General features: G+C 39.7%; 1 protein-coding gene across 2 annotated transcripts in view; it reads left to right on the top strand.

Moving 5' to 3' along the window:
* LOC136373335 (guanine nucleotide-binding protein G(q) subunit alpha) overlaps positions 1-20,640 on the top strand; it is a 219,770-nt gene that overhangs the window by 91,289 nt on the left and 107,841 nt on the right. For both annotated transcript variants that reach the window (XM_066338239.1, XM_066338240.1), the window contains one exon: positions 8,943-9,097. In XM_066338239.1, coding sequence (XP_066194336.1) covers positions 8,943-9,097 — 155 coding nt within the window. The remainder of the gene's footprint in view (positions 1-8,942; positions 9,098-20,640) is intronic.

Here is a 20,640-nt window from a genome sequence, read left to right on the forward strand (position 1 = left end):
GCTGTGTCAGGAAGTTCTCTTCCACGCATTCCAGGAACTTCCACTGCTTTCTCTCCACTGTGTTGCATTTCCAGCAGATATATGGTAAGTTGAAGTCCCCTACAAGAATAAGGGCCAGTGATTGTGAGTCTACCCCTAGATGCTCATAGAATAATACATCTCTTCATCCTGGTTGGATGGTCTAAAACAGACTAACCAGGATATCTGCTTTGTTGTCCTTCCCCCTGACTCTTACCCATAAAACACTTGACCCTATCCTCACCATTATTAAGCTCCAGAGAATCGAGACTCCACTACCTCTCCTTCCTTGCCTATCCCTTATGAGGAGCTTCTAGCTATCCATTGCAGAACTCCAGCTGTGTGATTCATCTCACAATGTGTCCCTGATGGAAACTATGTCATAATTTTCTGGCTGCGCTGTGGCTTCCAGTTTCTCCTGTTTGTTGCTCATGCTATGTGCATTGGTCTTAATGCACTTCAGTTGAGCTATCAATCTTGCTGCCTTTTCAGTGAGAGAAGCTCTAATTCCTGCATGACCATTCTCAGGTACTTCTATGGTTTCTAGCACATCATTAACCCTTGCATCCTTGTTGCCACATAGATGCATCCTTGCTGCTACATAGATCTCCATCCCCTACCTCTACCAAATGGCAGACGAAAAGACCTCGCTAGCACACCATCCCTCAAATAATAGTGTGCCACCCCCAGGCTTATTTTCAGTGATCCTGATTTCACATCCTTTCACCCTACAAATCTAATTAAAAGCTGTTTCATTTGTTGTTGATTTACTAGGCTCAAGTGATGCCTTAGGATTTAGTTTTTATATTTTTATATTTTTCAGATCCCATAGTGCTTTAGTGTATAACTCTAAAACTCCATGGCCTGTCAGCTACTGTTCTCCCCTTTTATTCAGAAAAAAACAATTCCTCTTTGGACCTGAAACTCAAGGACACCTTCTTATCTCAGGCCCCGAGAGATGTAAATGACAATGAATTGTGAAAGGCAAACTTGGAGTGAATTACTTAATTACCTGAAACTGTAATTGGAGGATTAACCCCTGATATGTAAATGGACCAAACTTATAACTGTATGAAAAATTCATGACTGTCATCCATCTTAGGTGTAGCCCCTCAGAGGCTTTTGACTGCCCAAGGTGTACCTATTGAAGACCTTCAATAAATACCTGATTTTATTCTCTTAATTTTGTGTAGTCTCTGTTTCAGGTAGCCACTCCAAGTCATCACAAGGAATAAGAAAAGAAGGGCAAAGGATAGATAAAGATTTCCTCCAAAGCTGTATATCTTCCTATACGGCCCAGTAAGGCAAGGCATTTACATATACTACAGTTGTAGATTACAAGTCATCAAGGTCTGAATCTGTAAATGACTCATGACTTTGGTTGACTAGCATAAATAATTGTTTATTCTAAAAGCAAGAGCTACATTCTCAAGAAATGAATCACTGGGATGTTAATCCTCTCAAGACAGGAGAGAAAAAGTCGTGGTCATGATGATGGCTTTTTGTACTGACTTCCATTCAGCTTCCAGACTGCTTGGATCTGATCTCTTGCCATTTATGTCTATGCAATCTATGTGAATTATACCATGCAGACCTAGAATCATACAATGGCTTGGGTTGGAAAGGACCTTAAAGATCATCTAGTTCCAATCCCCCTGCCATGGGCAGGGTCACCTCCCATTAGACCAAGTTGCTCAGAGCCCCATCCAGCCTGGCCTTGAACACTTCCAAGAATGGAGTATCCACAACTCTGGAAAAGATGTTACAGTACCTCACCACCCTCACACAGTAAAGAATTTCTTCCTACTATCTAATCTGAATCTACCCTCCTTCAGTTCAAAGCCATTCTCCCTTGTCCTATCACTACATGTTCTTATAAGTCCCTGTCCAGCTTTCTTGTAGGCCCCCTTTAGGTACTGGAAGGCTGCTGTAAAGTTCTCCTTGGAGCCTTCTCTTCTCCAGGCTGAAAAACACCAACTCTCTCAGCCTGTCTTCAGGCTTACTGTGGTTGATGATTTAGTTATTGGCAGGCCAAGCACTACAACATTTCTTCCAGTTTTGGGAAATCTTGTTACAAAACAGAAAATAACTGCTAAGATTTGTTTTCTCACATAAGAGAGATTCTTTAATTGGGCATCTTAAAATCAATTAGTCCACATAGACCATTGATATGAAACAACCTTGCCTACTGCATCTGAAGCATATTGCTTTCTTCTGTGGATCAAAATACTTTTTAAAAATAGACTTCATTTGTGTATGTCTCTCATAATTTTTGGTAGGTTAGAAAGCTGTCACCAAAACTGTAGGAAAAACAAAAACTCTCCAACGACATCTTTTCAGTGTTAGAGAATCAAGGCATCACTTTATTCTAGCCAGGATATGCAACAGAAATAATTTCATCCACACATTGCCCTGGTTGTGCAGAGAAAATCATTCCATCAGACAATCTTTACTAGATTTTTTTCACATACTTATACAGTCAAAACCCAGAGAAATTCATTGGTTCAATCTTAATTGGTCCCAAGTTACACAGTTCTTAGTATTTGGTTTCCTAATGGTTATTGATCCCTTTGCCTTCGATGCTAATTAGGTTCTCATTCTTCATTCTCTTATCCATCTTTTCCCAGACCAGGTATCTCAGACCATGACAGGGGTGATGTTTAGAGTTAACAGTCGTTATCTTTTGTGTATCTTGTTTTACTCCCAGTGTGTTGAGATGTTAAGAGTGGTGAAACAGTCCTTTGAAAAGTAACTTCAATTCCTTTCCCCCAGGCAAAGGCGAGCAAAACCCCTGACTAAAATTATATAAACATTTTAAACTTTGTATCATTTCCAACAAAGCTAGTTTGGAAAAAAAATACATAGACAATATCAAAAGGAATATAAATTTTTTTAACTTCTTTCTAAGTTTGTTCTAACATTGACTGTAACCACCTGTAATAGTTTTAAAAAGAAAAATTCTGTGAGAAAAAAGTTAATACTGCTCGAGCCCCTCCCCCCTGCCCAACAGTGTAGGGGAAAACAACAAAAACAGGACTGTGAGAGGTAAAAACAAAAACATTAGAGTCACAATTATACTGAGGCAAAACGCACAAAAAACACAACAGTACAGAGGAAAATGGTTTACCTACAAAACCAAGAAAGGCAAAACGTCACCTGGCCTCCCATTCCTAGGGCAAAACCAAAATGATTTGCTGCCCCCATGCTGTCTGCCACGTGGGACCTGGGGGAACAGGCAGCACACCGGAGAGCCTCCTGTGGCTCAAACCTCCTCCCCCCAGCCCGGGAATAATGGAAAAACAGGGACAAAACAAAACCCGGTGAGCTAGTTCAAACCAGGAACTATGCTGCCAAGATACGTCATCCTGGTCAAACTCCCTCCCTGTGGCAGCAGCAGTGGTGGTGGCGGTGGGGGGGTGCTGTTGCCATCTGGATCTTCCCTGACTTGTGGTGAGTGTCTCTCCCCGACAGTGAGTGGCAACGGCAGTGGGGGTTGCTGGGTCTCTCTCTCAGTGGAAGCAGCAGCAAACTGGCAGGCAACATGCGGCTGGGTCCCAAGCAGGCTCTGGCTGCACGCAACTCGACTGGACTGGGGGGCCACCCCTGACACTCCATTTCCCACGGCAACCTCCTGGACAGAAGCTGACTTTTCAAGGCTTGGGCTCCACGGCTGGAGAAAATGATGAACAGGGAGCCTGTGGTGATGGTGTGGTCTGGTCAGCCCCAGCCCCTTCCCAGCTCCAGGCCAGAGAAAGAATTGCAGCCCTTATGCTTCCCCCTACTGCCTTATAAAAGACAGTCCGCCAAAGATGATGTAGAGGAGTGTAGAATACACAATTTTGTTACCTCTGTTATAGATGGGTAATATGATTATTTGCTCTCACAATTAAGGGATGAATATTGTGTGTATGTTAAGAGGAGTTTTGTTGATGTATGGTTATGTTACTGCAGTTTGTTGTTTAGACACCCTCTGTTCTCCCCGTAGTCCCCTTTCTCTCCCTCTGTATTGTTGCCACCGGACAGCCTTGGTTTTCAGGGTTGTCTGGGACATGTGGAGGGAGGGCGTGTACATGTGCCCCTTGCATGGGGCAGCTGGGAATGGGGAAAGCTTGTTGCTGGGGAGGCATGGCATGACAACATCTCACCTTCAATCAAGTTGCAAGAAGATGTCCACCAATGGACAGCAAAGAAGAGTTGACTGGCAGACTTTGGGAAGGGCCAGGGTTGGCTGATGCAGCACCAGGGGTATAAAAGGAGGAGCAGCCATTTTGTAGATGAGCCACTGGCAGTCGGCCATGCTTCCAGAGATGCAGTTTTTCCTTATTTAGTCTTTTGTTGTGCTTGTTGAGGTTTGATAAACCTTTAAAAATTTAAAGTGAGCGGTAATTTCTCACACCCCTAATGCTAAACTCTGCCTCCTATCCCTGTAACTAGGTCACCAGTGTTGTAAGATTCCAAAAGGTTGATGCATCTATGGAAACAATACGGGAACAGATCCATTTTCTGTCCCACCTAGTCACTGAGGAACATCAGTGCTTTCAAAAAATTAGATAATAGGTAGGAAACTGACACTATGAAGCTGTCATGGTTTAGGAATGGTACTCTGCAATTTAGTTCGCTTAACAAGACTTTCCAAACCACACTGTTGCTTGGTCGTCCCTCCTATCCCCTCTTCCACCTCCACTCTCTGTGAGTGACCAGGGTTAGGCCAGAGATGAGAATTGGAGGCACCAAAGGCAAAGATCACAGGGTGAGATAAGAACAATTTATTGTAAATGGCAATGAGATTTATGCTTTAAGTTTTAGCTTTCATATTTTCCACATTCTGTACTGCCTTAGTTTGTGACTCTGAACTTCATATAAAGTGTTAGCAAGTTCTTTTCACAGGGTAGTTAGACAATACAATCCTTTTCCAGCCTGAGAACCAAGGACACGCTTGCGACTTCAGGCCCAAAAAGGTATAAACAAAGGCGATTTGAGAAGAACAATCGGGGATAATGGGACTTCATAACCTGAAGCTGTAATTTGACAATTAACCCCAATATGTAAATGGACCAAAACTTATAAAAGTGTGAAAACTCGTGACCAGTCATCCATCTTGTGTCCATTTTGGGTCCATCAAGAGCCATAACCAGGCTCTTGTACTGCCCAAAGTGTATCCTTTCAAGGCCTTTTAATAATTACCTACTTTATTCCTTTAACTCTGTCCAGCCTCTGTTCCAGGTAGCCTTTTAAGGCATCAAGATAAGAAAACTAACAGTAACAGCAACAGCAACAATATCAATAACAAAGTTATACAAAAAGATAATGGTTCACATGCAAGAATGCTCACCACAGAGCCAGATCCAACCTGACTGTAGCCATGTTTTTCCGACCAGAAGGAATCCTTTTTCCCTGGAAGCAAGACAGTCCCTTCCCCCTAGCCCTGGCAATGACATAAGGTGTTATCAAATAACATAATGTCTTGGCCATGTCCCCTTCCGCTGATCTGGGCCAGAACCAGGACAGAACCTTAGAGATTAAAAAATATATTTCTATTTAAGTGCAATCAGGGGAAAAATAATATTGCCAGAATGACCAGTATAAAAATATAATTATCTTCAAGCTCAGAATTAGTTTTTAACATTGTCAATAATTTTCTGAAGGGAATGATGAAGAAGGAGAAGATAGCTATTTTGGTATCATCTAACACTGATTTCCTGGTTTCAGAAACATAAAATCGCTGTTAGAAAATACCTCTAATGGTATTCCTGGAAATTTGAGTCTTCTTTTTCTGGGATGATTCTTTTTAATACCTGTAGAAATCAAGGAAGAAACTCTTAAAAACTGATGTGATTTGCTAAAGATAATTGGATGAATGTTTCTATATCTGTGGCAAATAATGTGCAAATTGTTATATGTATTCTTATATCTTCAGAAAGACATGGAAAATGTTCTTTGACTGCTGATGTCAAGTGAATCAGACTGTAAAGTAAGATCATCTAGATTTTGTTTGCAGAACATTACAGCTTAACTAGTAATTACATTTTAATTACCAATTTGAATTTGGTGGTACTTGCAGAATCCTTTTTGTTTGTTTGTTTCACTGCTTTGATAGCAGTTGTTGGTGTTCCAAAAGAAAGAAATCTCAGATGGTACAATTTTTTAAGGGGCAGTAGCTTTACTGTTTTGTTTCAAGTAATGTCTATTTTTGGTTACAACAAGAAGTATCAGTGAAGACTAAGAAGTACTAGATAAAGTTTATACTGCAGAAAATGGATGAATGATGAGTCTTCAGATTTTTCATGCAAGCAATTTGAGTGCTAACATGAAAAGTAATGTTCCAAGATTGATATTATATTAGTGGAAAGAAACTAAACCCAGTATTTAGCAGTTGTAGCACCACACATCATGCATGGTTGAGTCTTTTTCTGCATTAAATTTATGCTTTTGCATCTCATCAGGCTTCGGTAGAATTACTTTTGGCTTTTATCAGAGCAAATGAGAAAAGAAGCCAATAGATGAGATCCTGTTTTTAAATCTCACTCTTTTTGACCAAAAATTAGAAGCCAGTAAAAGATACCAACTGACAATGACTTAGAGAAAGAAAATTTGCAATCTACAGCAAAGTATAGTACCTCTGGGGAAGAAGACACCATAGCCTAGATGTAGCATAAAAACTTGAAATCTGTGTGAAGGGTTATTACTTTTTCTTTTTTAAGAAAAGCAGCATTGCTGTGAAGAGCTGTATGTCAGTAGGATACAAGTAGTCATGAGTCTACCCAAGTCTACCCAGGGAACCAGAAACAGTTTTCATTGAGAAAAGAATGTTTCTCTTAAAAGGCTGAATTATATTTCTGATGTATACGCATCATTGGTATATATTGAACTTCATTTCAGAGGTTTTGCCACATAGTGCCAAGTCATATTAGTTCTAGGGCAGGACAAATAAAACTATTAAAAATTTGAATTTATTTTTAATTTATGTCTAAATTAAGAACTGAATAAAGTAATTACCTTTTATGATGCTCTTGATGTATAATACTTGAGCACCTGTCAATTATGATGAATTTCCCATGAAAACTTAAGAGCAACTTTTCAATACTGAGTCAGTCTTTTACCTCTGTTAGCATTTTGATATGAGCTGGCCATACTTTCAGAGCTCAAGAACAACAAAAGAAGTAATATCTGAATATATTGCTGTATCAGTTTGTTACAAGTAGTAAGCAAATACTTGGGGTATTATTCTTTTGGAATACTATAAAGTCAACTGAATACATAACTGGGCTTGAGCAAAAAATACAAAATCTTTTGGGAAAAAATATATCTTCCTGTTTCACAAGAGTATTGGCTTGTGATTAGTGGAATACGATTTTTTAAAAATTTTGTTATGAGACTGTAGAAACCCTTCATGATCTGTCCAGTTTTGGGATGGGTGAACATGATGTTCCAGAAGAAAATATACTTTGTTAGAACTTGAAGACTTGAGTTCTTATAATAGAGAGCATATGTTCTCCATATCTCAAAACCAAACATTTTTCAGATTGAACTTGGGGTTCTTGATTTCCCCATGAGTAGACAATAGTTGCAGGTATAAAATTTTATTAAGTAATGAGTAGTAGCATACTTCTGGACTGTCTAAAAAGAGAGATGACAGGTTGTATGTGTGTAACCAAGATACATTACTTTAAAAATAACAAACCCACTACTTATTGTATGCACTTACTTGATTTAAAATGCAAAGGGGTCTGTCCCCTCACTGAAATGAGTCTAGTCTGAAATGTAGACTAAGTTTGAGAATAGAATCAGTTGGTTTTTTGTTTGCTAAGTTTTCATCTCTTCTTTTTCTCTCTTAGTGTATGTACATATAAATGAATATCTTTAAATGACAAGTTTTCTCCTTCCTTCCCATTCTTTCTGCTCCCATCAATCTAACTCTGCCAAGTTGCTTAATAGGTTATTGTTTAAAAAGCAAGTATATTATATGCCCTAAAATTGGACCTGAAAAATGAAAGCTTTCTTAAAAATTAGTTTATTTAAACATAAATTTTCATGTGAACTGTCGCCGACTGCCCAGTTCCCTGGCAAGGGTCTTCTGGGTGCCGCGACCTTCCCAAGTGAGTCGCCCAATGAGAGACAGCCTCAACCCAGGCGGCACAGGCACTCCTCTAGAGTGATCAGCTCTTTTGTGAGATTGCAGAAGCGATCAAGCCTGTCAGCTCTCGCCAGGCTGTGGCTGCCAAAGCAGCTTCCTTCCAGGCAGGGGTTTACGCAGGTGGCGCAGGAGAAACCACAGGAGCCGGGGGTCTTCTTCAGGAGCCTTCTTTATTCTCTGACGACTCTCCGAGGAATGACCCCAAAGGTCTTGGGAGCTGGATTTTTATTCTTAACTCAGGGGGTGGGGTTTACTAAAGCAACCAATAGTGGCGCGGATTGAAAAGTTTGCCAATCGGAGAAGGGATCCAAAAAGAACCAATCAGGATACAGAACTGAGGGGAGGACACAACAACCAATCAGGGGTAAGGTAATTAACATATCAGGAAGTAACTTTAACTGCCAACTTCAAATAACAAGGGGTTAGACAACTAGGTTAGGGAAATTCAAGGGCTAGACACCCTCCATGGGAGAGCCGGGAGCGTTGCTCCCTCTGCATAGTCTTTGGGGGCCTCCACAGTGAACATTTTATCAATTTCAGCTAAATAATACTAGATTAAGATAAGTTTATTCTGAAATAATGGTCCATGTACTCATTTATTAATTCACCTTCTCTCATATCATCCCCATTACTATTTTTCTTAGTCTGAACACATCTTAACATCATTCGTTCATAACCACACATTGGTAAGATAGCCAGTCTGAAAAATGATTCCTGTTAATCACATTCACAATATATGAACTATTTGTAAACATAGAAAAAAAAATTTGTTTTCTTTGTTTCAAATTAGGCTCATGCACAGTTAGTACGAGAAGTCGATGTAGAGAAGGTGTCAACTTTTGAGAACCCCTATGTAGATGCACTGAGAAGTTTATGGAATGACCCTGGAATCCAGGAATGTTATGATAGACGACGAGAATATCAGTTATCAGATTCAACAAAATAGTAAGTATATAGTGGTTACAAGCAACTGTATCTTATTTTCTGTTCTTTCTAACAAATTAATTCTTACTTTTTATCTTTGTATATTATATTTTTGTGTACTTACATTTACAGTTTTTGTGTGTGTCTGTACAAGTATCTGCGTGTGCGTACATATTCAGCACAAACCTACACAATAATGTGAATGTAAAGACTACTGTAAGGAAGGTAGTGTATCTAGTTTAGTGTTGTGTGTTTCTCAAAACAAAGCCTATGTTATTTTGAAATAACATAAATAAAGCCTATGATAATTTGAAATCTTACATTAAGTTTATTACTAGGGAAGTGCAATCAAACGTAAACCTATATGCAATTCATAAAAATTGTAATGCCCTTGAACATCTGTTTTCCTAGTTTAAAATAGCAATGGAATTTAACATTTGACCCTGAACATTGTCTAAATTTTATCTCCAAGAAATTCTGTTGCTCTGATGTAGCAGTCCGCTGTTTCTGCCACAGTGGAGGCTCTGGTATCCAGACATACAGCACGACTTCCACTTTGCTTTCATGAGTGGGTCGGGTCTTGTAACAGACGCATTGTACCAATATGGCAGACGGTTACAAAAGACGTTTATTAAGTAAAGTTTTCAGGTTTTATACTTTCAGGTCTTCTACTACGTCAGACAGGATATAGCCCTACTTTCCGGGTTAGTAGTTGGAGTGGAAAAGTACTGGCACATGTTAGTAGGGGGTCTACATTCCTTTCAGGGGTAGCTCATCTCGAGAGGGGGATGGGGCTTGCTCTTTTCCTCACCGTTACAGCCCGAAATCTTCCGCGCCGCCTGTCCCTATCTAACCACACTCTGAGTAATATACTGCAGAGCTCTGGTAAAATTTTTCATCTGGTTAAAAAAAAAAAAAGATGGTGGTAGAGGAGGATGACTTTTTGGTATTGCTCACTAGAAAAAGAGTTAGCATACTTGTGTATTAAAGTTGTGGCAAAAACTTCCATGGTTTCCACTGGAACTTTTAGATTACCTATGGAAATCAATCATATTATATTGTTCTAGTCTCCATGTCAGGTTGGCATGAAAGACATCCTCTCGTTGAGGAAAACACAGAAGAAACTGAAAGGCACCATGAAGGTAAAGTCAATGGAACATGACCATATACATAACAAAAGTCTGGAGGGAGATTTATCTACACAGTAGCCTGAGGGTCCTTATCTAGCACAATTCTTTATACATGACTGAGTCAAGACAAACTTTAAAATATCTTGCTCCTACAGTTTAGGAAGCTAGAGAGCTACTAGTGTGTGAATTAGGTCTGCTCAAATTAGCTCCCGTGCTCTGTAATTACCATACCACATTCTGCTTCTGCTTTATCAGCCTCTCATACAGGTTGTTCTATGCAATATGCTGTCCCATAGAGCTGGTTTCCTTCACAGTCTATAACTTTTATTACGTATATATGTATATTTTGGTGCACAATGCTTCAAAATACAGTAAACTCTCTCTTGTATTGCATGGATTCTCAGTGTCCCCAAATATACAATATTGTGTTCCATTTTTGAATGGTAAGAAAGCTAAAAATCATAGGAAATTACATATAAGTGAAAATTTTTAGTGCACATAATAGGAAAAGAACATTTTAGAGACAAATTAAGCTAACTATACTTTCTGATTGTTTTAATTTTGAAATGAACAGCAAATATAAGTAGAAGGTGAAACAGCTTTTCTTATACTTTCAATTTCCTATATTTGTATGTCCTAACTAGGATTCCATGATAGATATAATACTGATTTCAAAATTTAAATTAGTGTATATTTTTTAATGGTTGCCCTAGAAGAATACAATAAAATTAATAAGTCTCCAAAGTAGGGAATAGGCATCTGATGTCACTTCACATCAAATTGTACTGAATCTTAGTTTTGACCTAGTTCTAATGAAATCATCACCATAATAGATCTTTTGAGTAGTATTAAAATAGTATATCTCATTAATGAGCTATAGAAATATAATTTTCATACATTTTCTTGCAGAAGAGAAATATACTAGTTAATTGGTAATTTTTAAAGTTCAGCATATGTAACCATTTAACAACATGATTTACTGAGGATTTTGTAGATTTCAGTTATAAAATATTAGAGTTCATTTTGTGGTGTTCTTCAAAAATTGTTTTAGAACAAGTAATAAAACATTAAAATTATGAAGCACTATATATGAGTCTTTACATGAGCCTCTCATATTTATGCTTGCAAATAGAGTTTCTTTACATATGTAAGTCCAGGAAAAGTGATTTGCAAAAACCAAAGAAGCATGATTTAAAAATACAGTCCACATGTCAGCAAACAGGGTGAAAGAAACTTATCCAAACTTATCCTTTGAAGCCAATAAGTAGACACTTCTTTATTCAGGGCGCCAGGGACACTTAACAAACAAACCTCATCCATTTTATATACTTTTTCGGCTGAATCATCATTATATAAGTTCTTTTACATACTATGCATACCATGCCCACTCTTAAATTTGACCTTTACATTCATTGGTTCCAATAGTTAATAAATTAATTGTAATAAATGATCAGCCAATTTTATCAATAAAGTAATTTATTGAAAAATTGCAAAATGAAAGTCCGAGAAAGCCACAAGCAAAGACCAGCACCAAGTCCAGGGTCAGTACTGGATGAACCTCAGATCCGGTCTCTATCGCACTGGATCTCTCCTGTTCACGAAGTCAGTCTTCGCAGGGTCGGTTTTTATACAGTTTTTCTGACTGGATAGTGGGTTGCCTCATCGTTTTGTCCCTCTTGTCTTCATTGCATATTCATATTTCTTTTCCTCCTAGCTTCGGGTCTGATGAATAGTTTTCTGGGCAGGGATGGACACTTGATTACATTTACAGGAACCAAGCATTGGGATGCACACCCATGAAGATGTAGATAAGATGTCCTTTAGGTGTTGATCACTGGGTCGTTGGCAGACCCATCTTCGGAGGAGACCCATCTCCTCTTGGAGCCACCCTTCTTTCTGTTGCAAATGGGTCGCTTCCCCTGTTCCTGGCAGAGGCGGCACAATTCCCGAACACCTTTATTTCTTACACATGAATGATTTTATACTGCATTTTACAATAAAACACTAATTAATTCCACAAAATATATCACATTCATCAATATGCCTATCCTAAAACAATCATTTGTCATATCTACTGAGGTCTACTGATTGGAATCCTTAATATAAAAATCAAGATGGGAAGGGTAGTGGGTTTCCAAGCAGCATAACTGGTGAGCATGACAGTCTCCATAGCTTCTTGACTGAAACATAAGGGTCCAGTTACTTCTTGGCAAGATTTCTGTGGTTACAGATTCCAAACACAGCACTCCTGATATTTCTTTACCTTATACTTCACAATTTTCTACTTATAATCATAGCTAACCCTTTCATATGATTTAATTGATTATTGGATCAAAATACTCATAGCACACATGTTTAGGGATAAAACAATGTCCTTGTTTTAGCCAGGACAGGGTTACGTTTTGCAGTAGCCAGGAGGAGGCGTGGCCAGGGCCCTGAGGTTATTCTATACCATCTCACATCATTGCTGGGGATGGGGGAAGGGACTCCTGAGGAAAAGGGATTCCTTCAGTTGAGCAAGTGTGGCAGACAGGATGGTCAGGATGAGGTAGCAGTCACATCTGGTTGGGCTCTGCAGTGAGCATTTTTGCATGTGAATCACTCTTTCATACACCTCTGTTGTTAATATTGTTGCTGTTACTGTTTGTTTTCTTGTCTTATTGCCATTTCCAGTAAATTGATCTTATCTCAACCCATGATCTTTGCCTTTTGTGCCTCCAGTTCTTTTTTCTGGCCACCTGTGGGGGCGGAAGAAAGGGATGGGAAACGATTGAGCAGTAGTGGGGTTTGGAGAATCTTGGTGGGAGAACTAAATTGGGGAGTACCATTCCTAAACCACAACAAACATCTAAACAAAATTTGCCAGCTTTATATCCCAATGTCACAAAGCAGAAAAAAAATGAAATTTATTACTGGGATTGACAAAGCACTTAAAAGGAAGTAAGCATCCAGTGTTTACTGACTTGGTGAGATTTCAGTAATTTCATCTGACTTGATATATATAACTGGAAAAATAGTTTGTTGGCCATCAGCTCTCTTGTATATGTTTTGAAACATGTCAATCTCATTCTTCTTCCCTTATCCCTTGCATGAATCTCTCCTGTAGTCTTGTCAGATTTTTTGCCCCAGCATTTTTACAATAGTGGTATTTTTAATCTGTTCAGTGTTGCTTTTTCCCCCCCCCTCACCATTAGTACATGTTGTCTTTCTAAATCTCTTTCCCTGTTATTTCTGTTTCTGTTGTTTCTAAATTCTGTTACAACTTCTAGTATCTCTTGTAAGTTTTTATACTTTCACTTTCTGTTGTCTTCTGAGCTGCTTTGTCATTCTTAGCAAGACTTTTGAAGTTTTCTCTCCACTGCTAGTACACTGCAAGAAGACATCTGATAGATGTGCATTTACCAGAAGAGGTGAGAGGAGTGTCTAAGAAAGTAAGTTTCCTGAAAGGTGGGAGTTGATTTTAGCCTCTTGGTAGCTCAGCAAATGGATTCCATAATTTGCCCTTACCACTGGGTGCACCAATGGCTGTATGTTCATATTGTTTTCTAAGTAATTTCTAGACTTGTATCTGCACTAAATTCAGGAGCACAACTTATAAAAAGATATTCACTTCCAACATACATTGCTGGGTGACTTACCCACTTATTTACCATTTAACCACTTCCATTTATGGTTTCAAAGATACCATTCAGTGTGAGACAGATGTAAACCAACATCACAGTGTGGATAGCCTGAAATAATAGCTGGGTGAGATTAGATATTTTTCTATATATAAACTCTACAGACCTAAACCCAAATAGAAACAAGTTACTAGTCAACAGTTGGATTATATCATGATTTTTCGAAGTCTGAAGGTAAGAGAAGCAACAGTTTTACCAAGAAGATACAGTTGTTAGAAGTATCATTTCACGTTCTTGTTACAGCTTGCAGAATTTATGATGACATAACCAAAGGAAACTTTTAAAATGTAACTGGAAAACTTGCCATAACCTTGCTAAGCAACTTCACTTTCACTACCTCATTAGATAGATGAGTTATGGCATAGTGTACCTCCAACCAAGGGTTTTCTAGTTGTTACACAAGCACTGAGCTTGTGTAACAATTAGTTTAGCTTCTCTTCCCTGCGTTTTATTACATTTTAGATAATTAAATATTATTCTCCCTCAAGTTCCTACACCACTTTATCTATGCCAGTCAGTATTTAATGCTTTTTTTTTTTAATTATACATGCATAGTTATTCTGTCATGCAATAGACATACTAAATCTAAAAGGAAGGCTTGAACAAAGGTATAGAATTTACTGTGTAATTGTGTTTCCTGTAGAAAAACTGAAGATTAAGCAGTTGAACTAGGAAAATTCAGAAAGGCAAGTGAGATTGCATTAAACAGTATACAGGATGCAAGTTTTGAAAATTTGCACAACTGTTTTTTGGTTTGATGACTTCAGTTTTTAGCTGCCTCCTAATTTTGGTTTTGAGCCATGTAGAAATTATAAATTCAGAGAAGTAATTAGGTAGGATTTGGATGGGATAAGAATAAGAAGAACACAGTTCATCTTTCTTCTACACCTACTAATCTTAGCTTTACTACATTTATTTTACTTTAGACTAAGATTAGATAATTCTGGAAACTGGTAAACATGCCTCAACTTTTTGCAAGTGGTAAAGAGGTTCAGAGAGGCAAATATGCACAGAGGTTCTGCAACCACTACTTTGCATTTAGCTTTGCTCACAGCTTGTGTTACTGTAGTGGAAATTGATTAAATTTACTGTACTGAGTGTTCCCAAAGAGGATGCTCTTCTTAGTCTGGCAACTCTGATGTAGGAAAAAATCCTGCTACAATTACTTTGACATTTTGCTTATGTGGAATTTGGAGACAATAAAGTTATATGTATTTTTCAAAAGTGCATAAAATCCCTCTTGCTTTTCAGAGCTTGTTGCTTTCTAGCACATGGTCAAAATTACTGCTTGTTTTGGGTAGTGTCATCACTCAGTACAGTTTTTAGCAAAAAGAAAACTCACAGAACTCCCCCACCAAACCCCAACAATAACTCAGTAAGGGTGGCTCCATCCAATTTCAGAAGAAACAGATCCCAAAGAACAGAAATATAATAAATGGAATTAACCAAAGCTTATTACTTAAGGCTACTTAATCAGATTATTTTGTGGTTTTTTGACTTTAACTTGTCATACTGACAAGTATGACAGGTAGTTGTAGAGAGCAATAAGGTCTCCCCTGAGCTTCCTTTTCTCCCAGGCTAAAAAATCCTAGTTCCCTCATATGCTTCTCATAAGACTAATGCTCTAGGTCCTTCAGTTGGCTTCGGCCCATCTATCCAGTCTGCCCAGATCCCTCTGTAGAGCCTTTCTACCCTCAGGCAGATCAACACTCCTACCCAATTTGGTGTCATCTGCAAACATACTGAGAGTGCACCCAATCTCCTCATCCAGACCACTGATAAAGATATTAAACATGACTGGTCCCAGTACTGAGCCCTGGGCAACACCACTTGTGACCAACTTCCAACTGGGTTTAACTCCATTCACCACAACTCTTTGAGTCCAGTGTCTCAGCCAGTTTCTTACTCAGTGAAGAGTATACCTATCCAAGCCATAAGCAGCCAGTTTCTCCAAGACAATGATGTAAGCAATGATGTCGAAGGGTTTACTAAAATTTAGGTAGACAATATCCACAGCTTTTCCTTAGCGTTCTTAGGTGCTTTCATGGCTTCTAATGCATTGACAACCCTTGCGTCTTTGCTGCTGCACGGATCTCCATCCCCTACCTCCACTGAAATGGCTACAGTTCTGTGCACATTGATACAGGGACATTTCAAATGTACTCCAGAGTATTCAGCATATAGTGGAGCAGACTGAAAGACCTTGCTAGAACACTGTCCCTCAAACACTGGCATGCTGATTCCAGGCTTATCTATAGCAAGCCTGGTTTTATCCCTTTACCTCTTCAAATCTAGTTTAAAGCTCTTACAATGAGCCCTGCTAACTCTTGCACAAATATCCTTTTCCCCTTTTTTTTTTCCCTTTTGAGAAAGATATATCCCATTTGACACCAGCAGGCCTAGAGTCATATGGACTGACCTACAATTAAAAAACCAAAATTCTGCTTGTGACATCAGTCATGAAGCCAGGTATCAATCATCTGGCTCTTCCTGTTTCTTTCCTCATCATTCCCTGCAACTGGAAGGACAAAGGAAAACATAGGACCTTTCATTTCACACAAAAAAGAGTCTGCTGTGACAATAACCTGCCTTTTTTTCTTTATGTAAGGGATTTGGATATGGTGCATAGTCCAACTTAACCTTGACAACACCTCCAACATAGATGGACCATCATCCTCATCACTTTTTGGTTCCACTTGCAGACCCTCATACCTATTGCACAAGGACACCTGGGAAGGTGAGGTAGTCACAGAGGAGATGCTCCTGCTGCGTCAGGCAGGAACTTGTTGCCACCACCTCCATCCCTTAAGTCACTGCATTCTGCCAGGTGGAGAGAGCATAGGGAATCCTCCATATCATTTGTCCTGTCTGCCAGACAAAACTATCCCAGGGAAGGTGGGGTGCAGTTCCAGTAGTCGATTTCCTTAGACTCCCTGATACTGCTTAACCTACTTACCTCCTCCCTGTAATCTCCAGAACAAACTTTCTGTTAAATGATAAACTTAATTTCTTGGGTTTTCTCCCTTCTTTCTTCCCCTGTATTCCCACTCTCCTCATATAGATTAAGAAAAGGTCTAATTGCTGACTGTGTTGTAACAAGTCATCTTGACTAGTCTTAGATTTATTAGTGTGAATAATCAGCTATATCTCAACAAATTTATTTTATGTGTAGAGATTTTTCTTGGAGGCTTTCTAGTGTGGTGCCAGTCATATTCCTTCTCTGAAGCAGTGCATTTCAGAGGCAGTATATCCCCCAAGAATTTGTCCTGTGTTCATAAGGACTTCCAGCAGGATTTCATCTAGGCATGGGGTTTATTAACATGCCAGTGAATATTAATTATCTCACTCCACCAGATACCCTGAGTTTGGGAAGAGGTACTGGGCAGTATTCCTAAATGAAACAATCTTATTCTTGGCCTTGGAAAGGAAAAGGAGTCTTAGAAATAGATAAAGGCTATAGCTATCTACCTTTGCCCACCCCTTAATGCCTTATATTGGAAAAGATGGGATATATGTCTCATCTTGTCATGGTCAACAAGTCTCGCTTTATTGTAAAACCAGTGGTCTTTTATACACACAATAATTAGCTCATGCATATTGCAAAATCTAAGCTCAGGATTGGGTCTAACACTAATGCTTTGTTTTCTATTACTAGCCTTGCGATTCCAAGTTCCCATCTCATTAATTTTCTTTACTGCATACTAACTATTCTCAACAACCCAGCTGGTATCTCTGCACCTGTGTTTCAAGGGCACTGTTGGCCCTGCTTCAGTCACGTACCCAGCTGGTATCTCTGCACCTGTGTTTCAAGGGCACTGTTGGCCCTGCTTCAGTCACGTACGCCTAGTTTCTCACACAGAGATTAGCTGAATCTGGCTGCTATGTCCTTTCTCACGCAGCCACATCTCAGGCAGGCTTCCCACATTTCCCCCGTTTTCTTTTTGTGCTAACAAAAGTTGTTTCCCACCACCATCAATCATGTTCATAAGCATGCGTTGCAAGCATTTTATAAGACATGGCAAAAGCAATAAGATAGCTACAATAACAATTAGCAAGATTATTCCATGTTGCAGCAATGAAGTTATCCAAGGGCCAAAACCGAGTCCTTTCAACCAATCATCAAGTCCAAAGCCTGTGGATTTCTGTAGATGTGTGGTTAGTTCTTGCAACTTAGAAAGCTGAGCATGGATAGAGACTGAGTGATCAGACAAGTTCATGCAGCACATCCCTTCAAACTCTTCGCATCCATGTCCTTGAGCCAGCAGCAGGAAGTCGATAGCTGCTCTGTTTTGGAGGGACGCATGCTGCACTGAATCCACATCGATCAGCAGGTCTGAAATGGCCTTAGAAGTAGCATTAGTTTGTTTAGCCAGCCAACAGGCCATCCTATCCAACAATGTTAAAGCCCGAGCAGCTGCTGCTTGAGGGACAAAAAATGATATTGCAATGATTTCACCCGGGGACCAGAACGTTACATCATCTCTGCACTCTGGGGTGTATGCGTGTGTCATTCGTTTTGACCTCAATCGCATGTGATTTCTGTATTTGTGTAAGATCATGGTCATATTAGGTGTCAATAGGGTCAACCTTCCTAATGTACACGGACCACCCTTTATCCTTGATGAAATATCAGCCCATGCTCTATCCCCACAAATGAAAAATATCCCTTTTGGCAAAGCAATCGGAGTGTTAGATGACCGAGAAACATTCGTGCTAGTGTAGTTACACCAAGCAGTAACATTTCTATACGCAGCTATAGTGGCATTAACAATTATGGGAAAAGTCTGATTTCCAGTAGGTGTACCAGAGGCTCGAAGTGTACTTGTCCAATTAAACATAACACAGGCATCTGCTTTCACTGATCCTAGTAGTTCTAGCTCTTGAGGTTCCCTGGGGGCTGGAGGGAGGTAGGGAACAATTTGGTTCCAATGATTTGCATAGTTTTGGCATAACGTATGAGAATGGGTCGAGGTGAAAGGACATGGTCACACATTAGTGGGCAATCTCACCAGGCAGGTGGTAAAGGGGTTACCGGGAGAGGAGAGAGACAGGCAGATTGCTTTCTGGCTTGTTTGATTTGCTAAGGTAACTTATATGTTTTCTTTAGGTTGCGTGGGAGCTCAAAAATTTTCTATCTTTTGCATGATGGCTACAACGATCAAAATTAATTTCATGTTTGCGATTAATTCAATCTTGCTTTGGATTTTTTCTTTCGTTTTTTTCTTTTAAGTTTTAATCGTTGAAATTTGCGGTTAATACTTTCTTAATTAGCCGGATTAATGGACTACTGTCGAGGTGTAAAACATGTAATTTTACAACGTTTTTGCAACACTTCAGACTTTTTAATAGCTTGAATTCTTATTATGGCCTTACTTAGGTTGTAACGGAAAAGGGCCAGAGAGCGCTGTTCTTCGCTCTCCAGCAGGCGTATGGCCTGCTCAAAGGGTAACTCTGTTTCAATTGATAATACTTTCTCTGGGTGGGCAGCTCTTCAAGACTGCATACAGTTAGGGCACGCAAGGTTAAAAGATAACTCTCGCTGATGAACTCACTTGATTGTGTTACAACCTTCACAACGCAACAATATTTAGGCCCTATGGGTATTATTTACACAATAAACACAAGTATAAGGCGACAGCTGTCTGCTACTATATCGATGCAAGCGAGAGATTAGGTAATTAAACTCATCTGGTGATCGTATCTGTAGCTGGGCTGGGCTGAAGCAGGTTTGCAGGAAGGGGAGATGTGGTCTGAGTAGAAGACTTAGCTTCAGTTGAGGATTCTTGATGTAAGTCGGCTCCAGTTTGAGGCCGCTGCGCCGGTCTCGCGCTCTGAGCCGGTATCTACTCTGGTTCTGTAGGGGTAGAAACACAGAGATACTCTTTTCTCTAATATACAAGTGGTATTGGGAAAGTCTAAGCAGTGGCCATTAGCTCAAAGGGTGTTCATTTGTGAGGACGAGACCCATTTGGGAGAGGATGTCCCGTCCTACTAGGCACTGGACGGTAGGTGGCAGCATTGTTACAGAAAAAATAGCTTGCAGAGTTTTTCTATCCATAGTTACCACAAGCGTAGGTGTTTTATTGGTTAATATCATGCTTTCTATATTTGTGACTGTCGTTGAGGAGGCTAGTAAGGGCCAGTTCTGTGGCCAGTAGTCCGGAGAAATTATACTTGAGTCTGCGCCCGTATCCAACAGTCTAGTTAACTTTACAGTCTTATTTTTAAATCGTAGCTGCAGCTGTCTTTTAGGCTGGGACAAAAGATTTACGGTTAACAAGACAAGTCTTCCGGTGCTTCCGAAACTCTTTTTCTTCCGCGGTGTTGGTTGAATTGGGGGGAGGGCTTTCGCGAGTTGTGGTAGGGGCACCACTTGAGCCAATTTTTGACCCTTGGCGATTTTTAAAGGTGGAAAAGGGGTATGTACCATGACTATGATTTCTCTGCTGTAATCAGCATTCAGCAATTTAGGCAGGATAAATAGTTCGGATATCGAAGTTGATGATCTGCCTAATATTAGTCTGTCGACTTGATTGCCTTCTATGATTATAGGTCTAAAGATTTCCGTAGGAACAGTCTGTGGGTGAGGTGTCATTAGCGTAACTTCTACTGCGGCTGTCAGGTCCAGACCGAGGCTCCCGGCTGTGGCTGGTCGGAGCTGTTGGATGGCATTGCAGCTGCTACTTGTATCCCGGCGCGGCTGCTGTTCGCGCTGTGTCTTACGTTTTTCTGCTTACGGCGGCATGTAGCAGTA

The sequence above is a fragment of the Sylvia atricapilla genome, chromosome W (assembly GCF_009819655.1).
Source record: "Sylvia atricapilla isolate bSylAtr1 chromosome W, bSylAtr1.pri, whole genome shotgun sequence".
Classification (NCBI taxonomy): Eukaryota; Metazoa; Chordata; class Aves; order Passeriformes; family Sylviidae; genus Sylvia; species Sylvia atricapilla.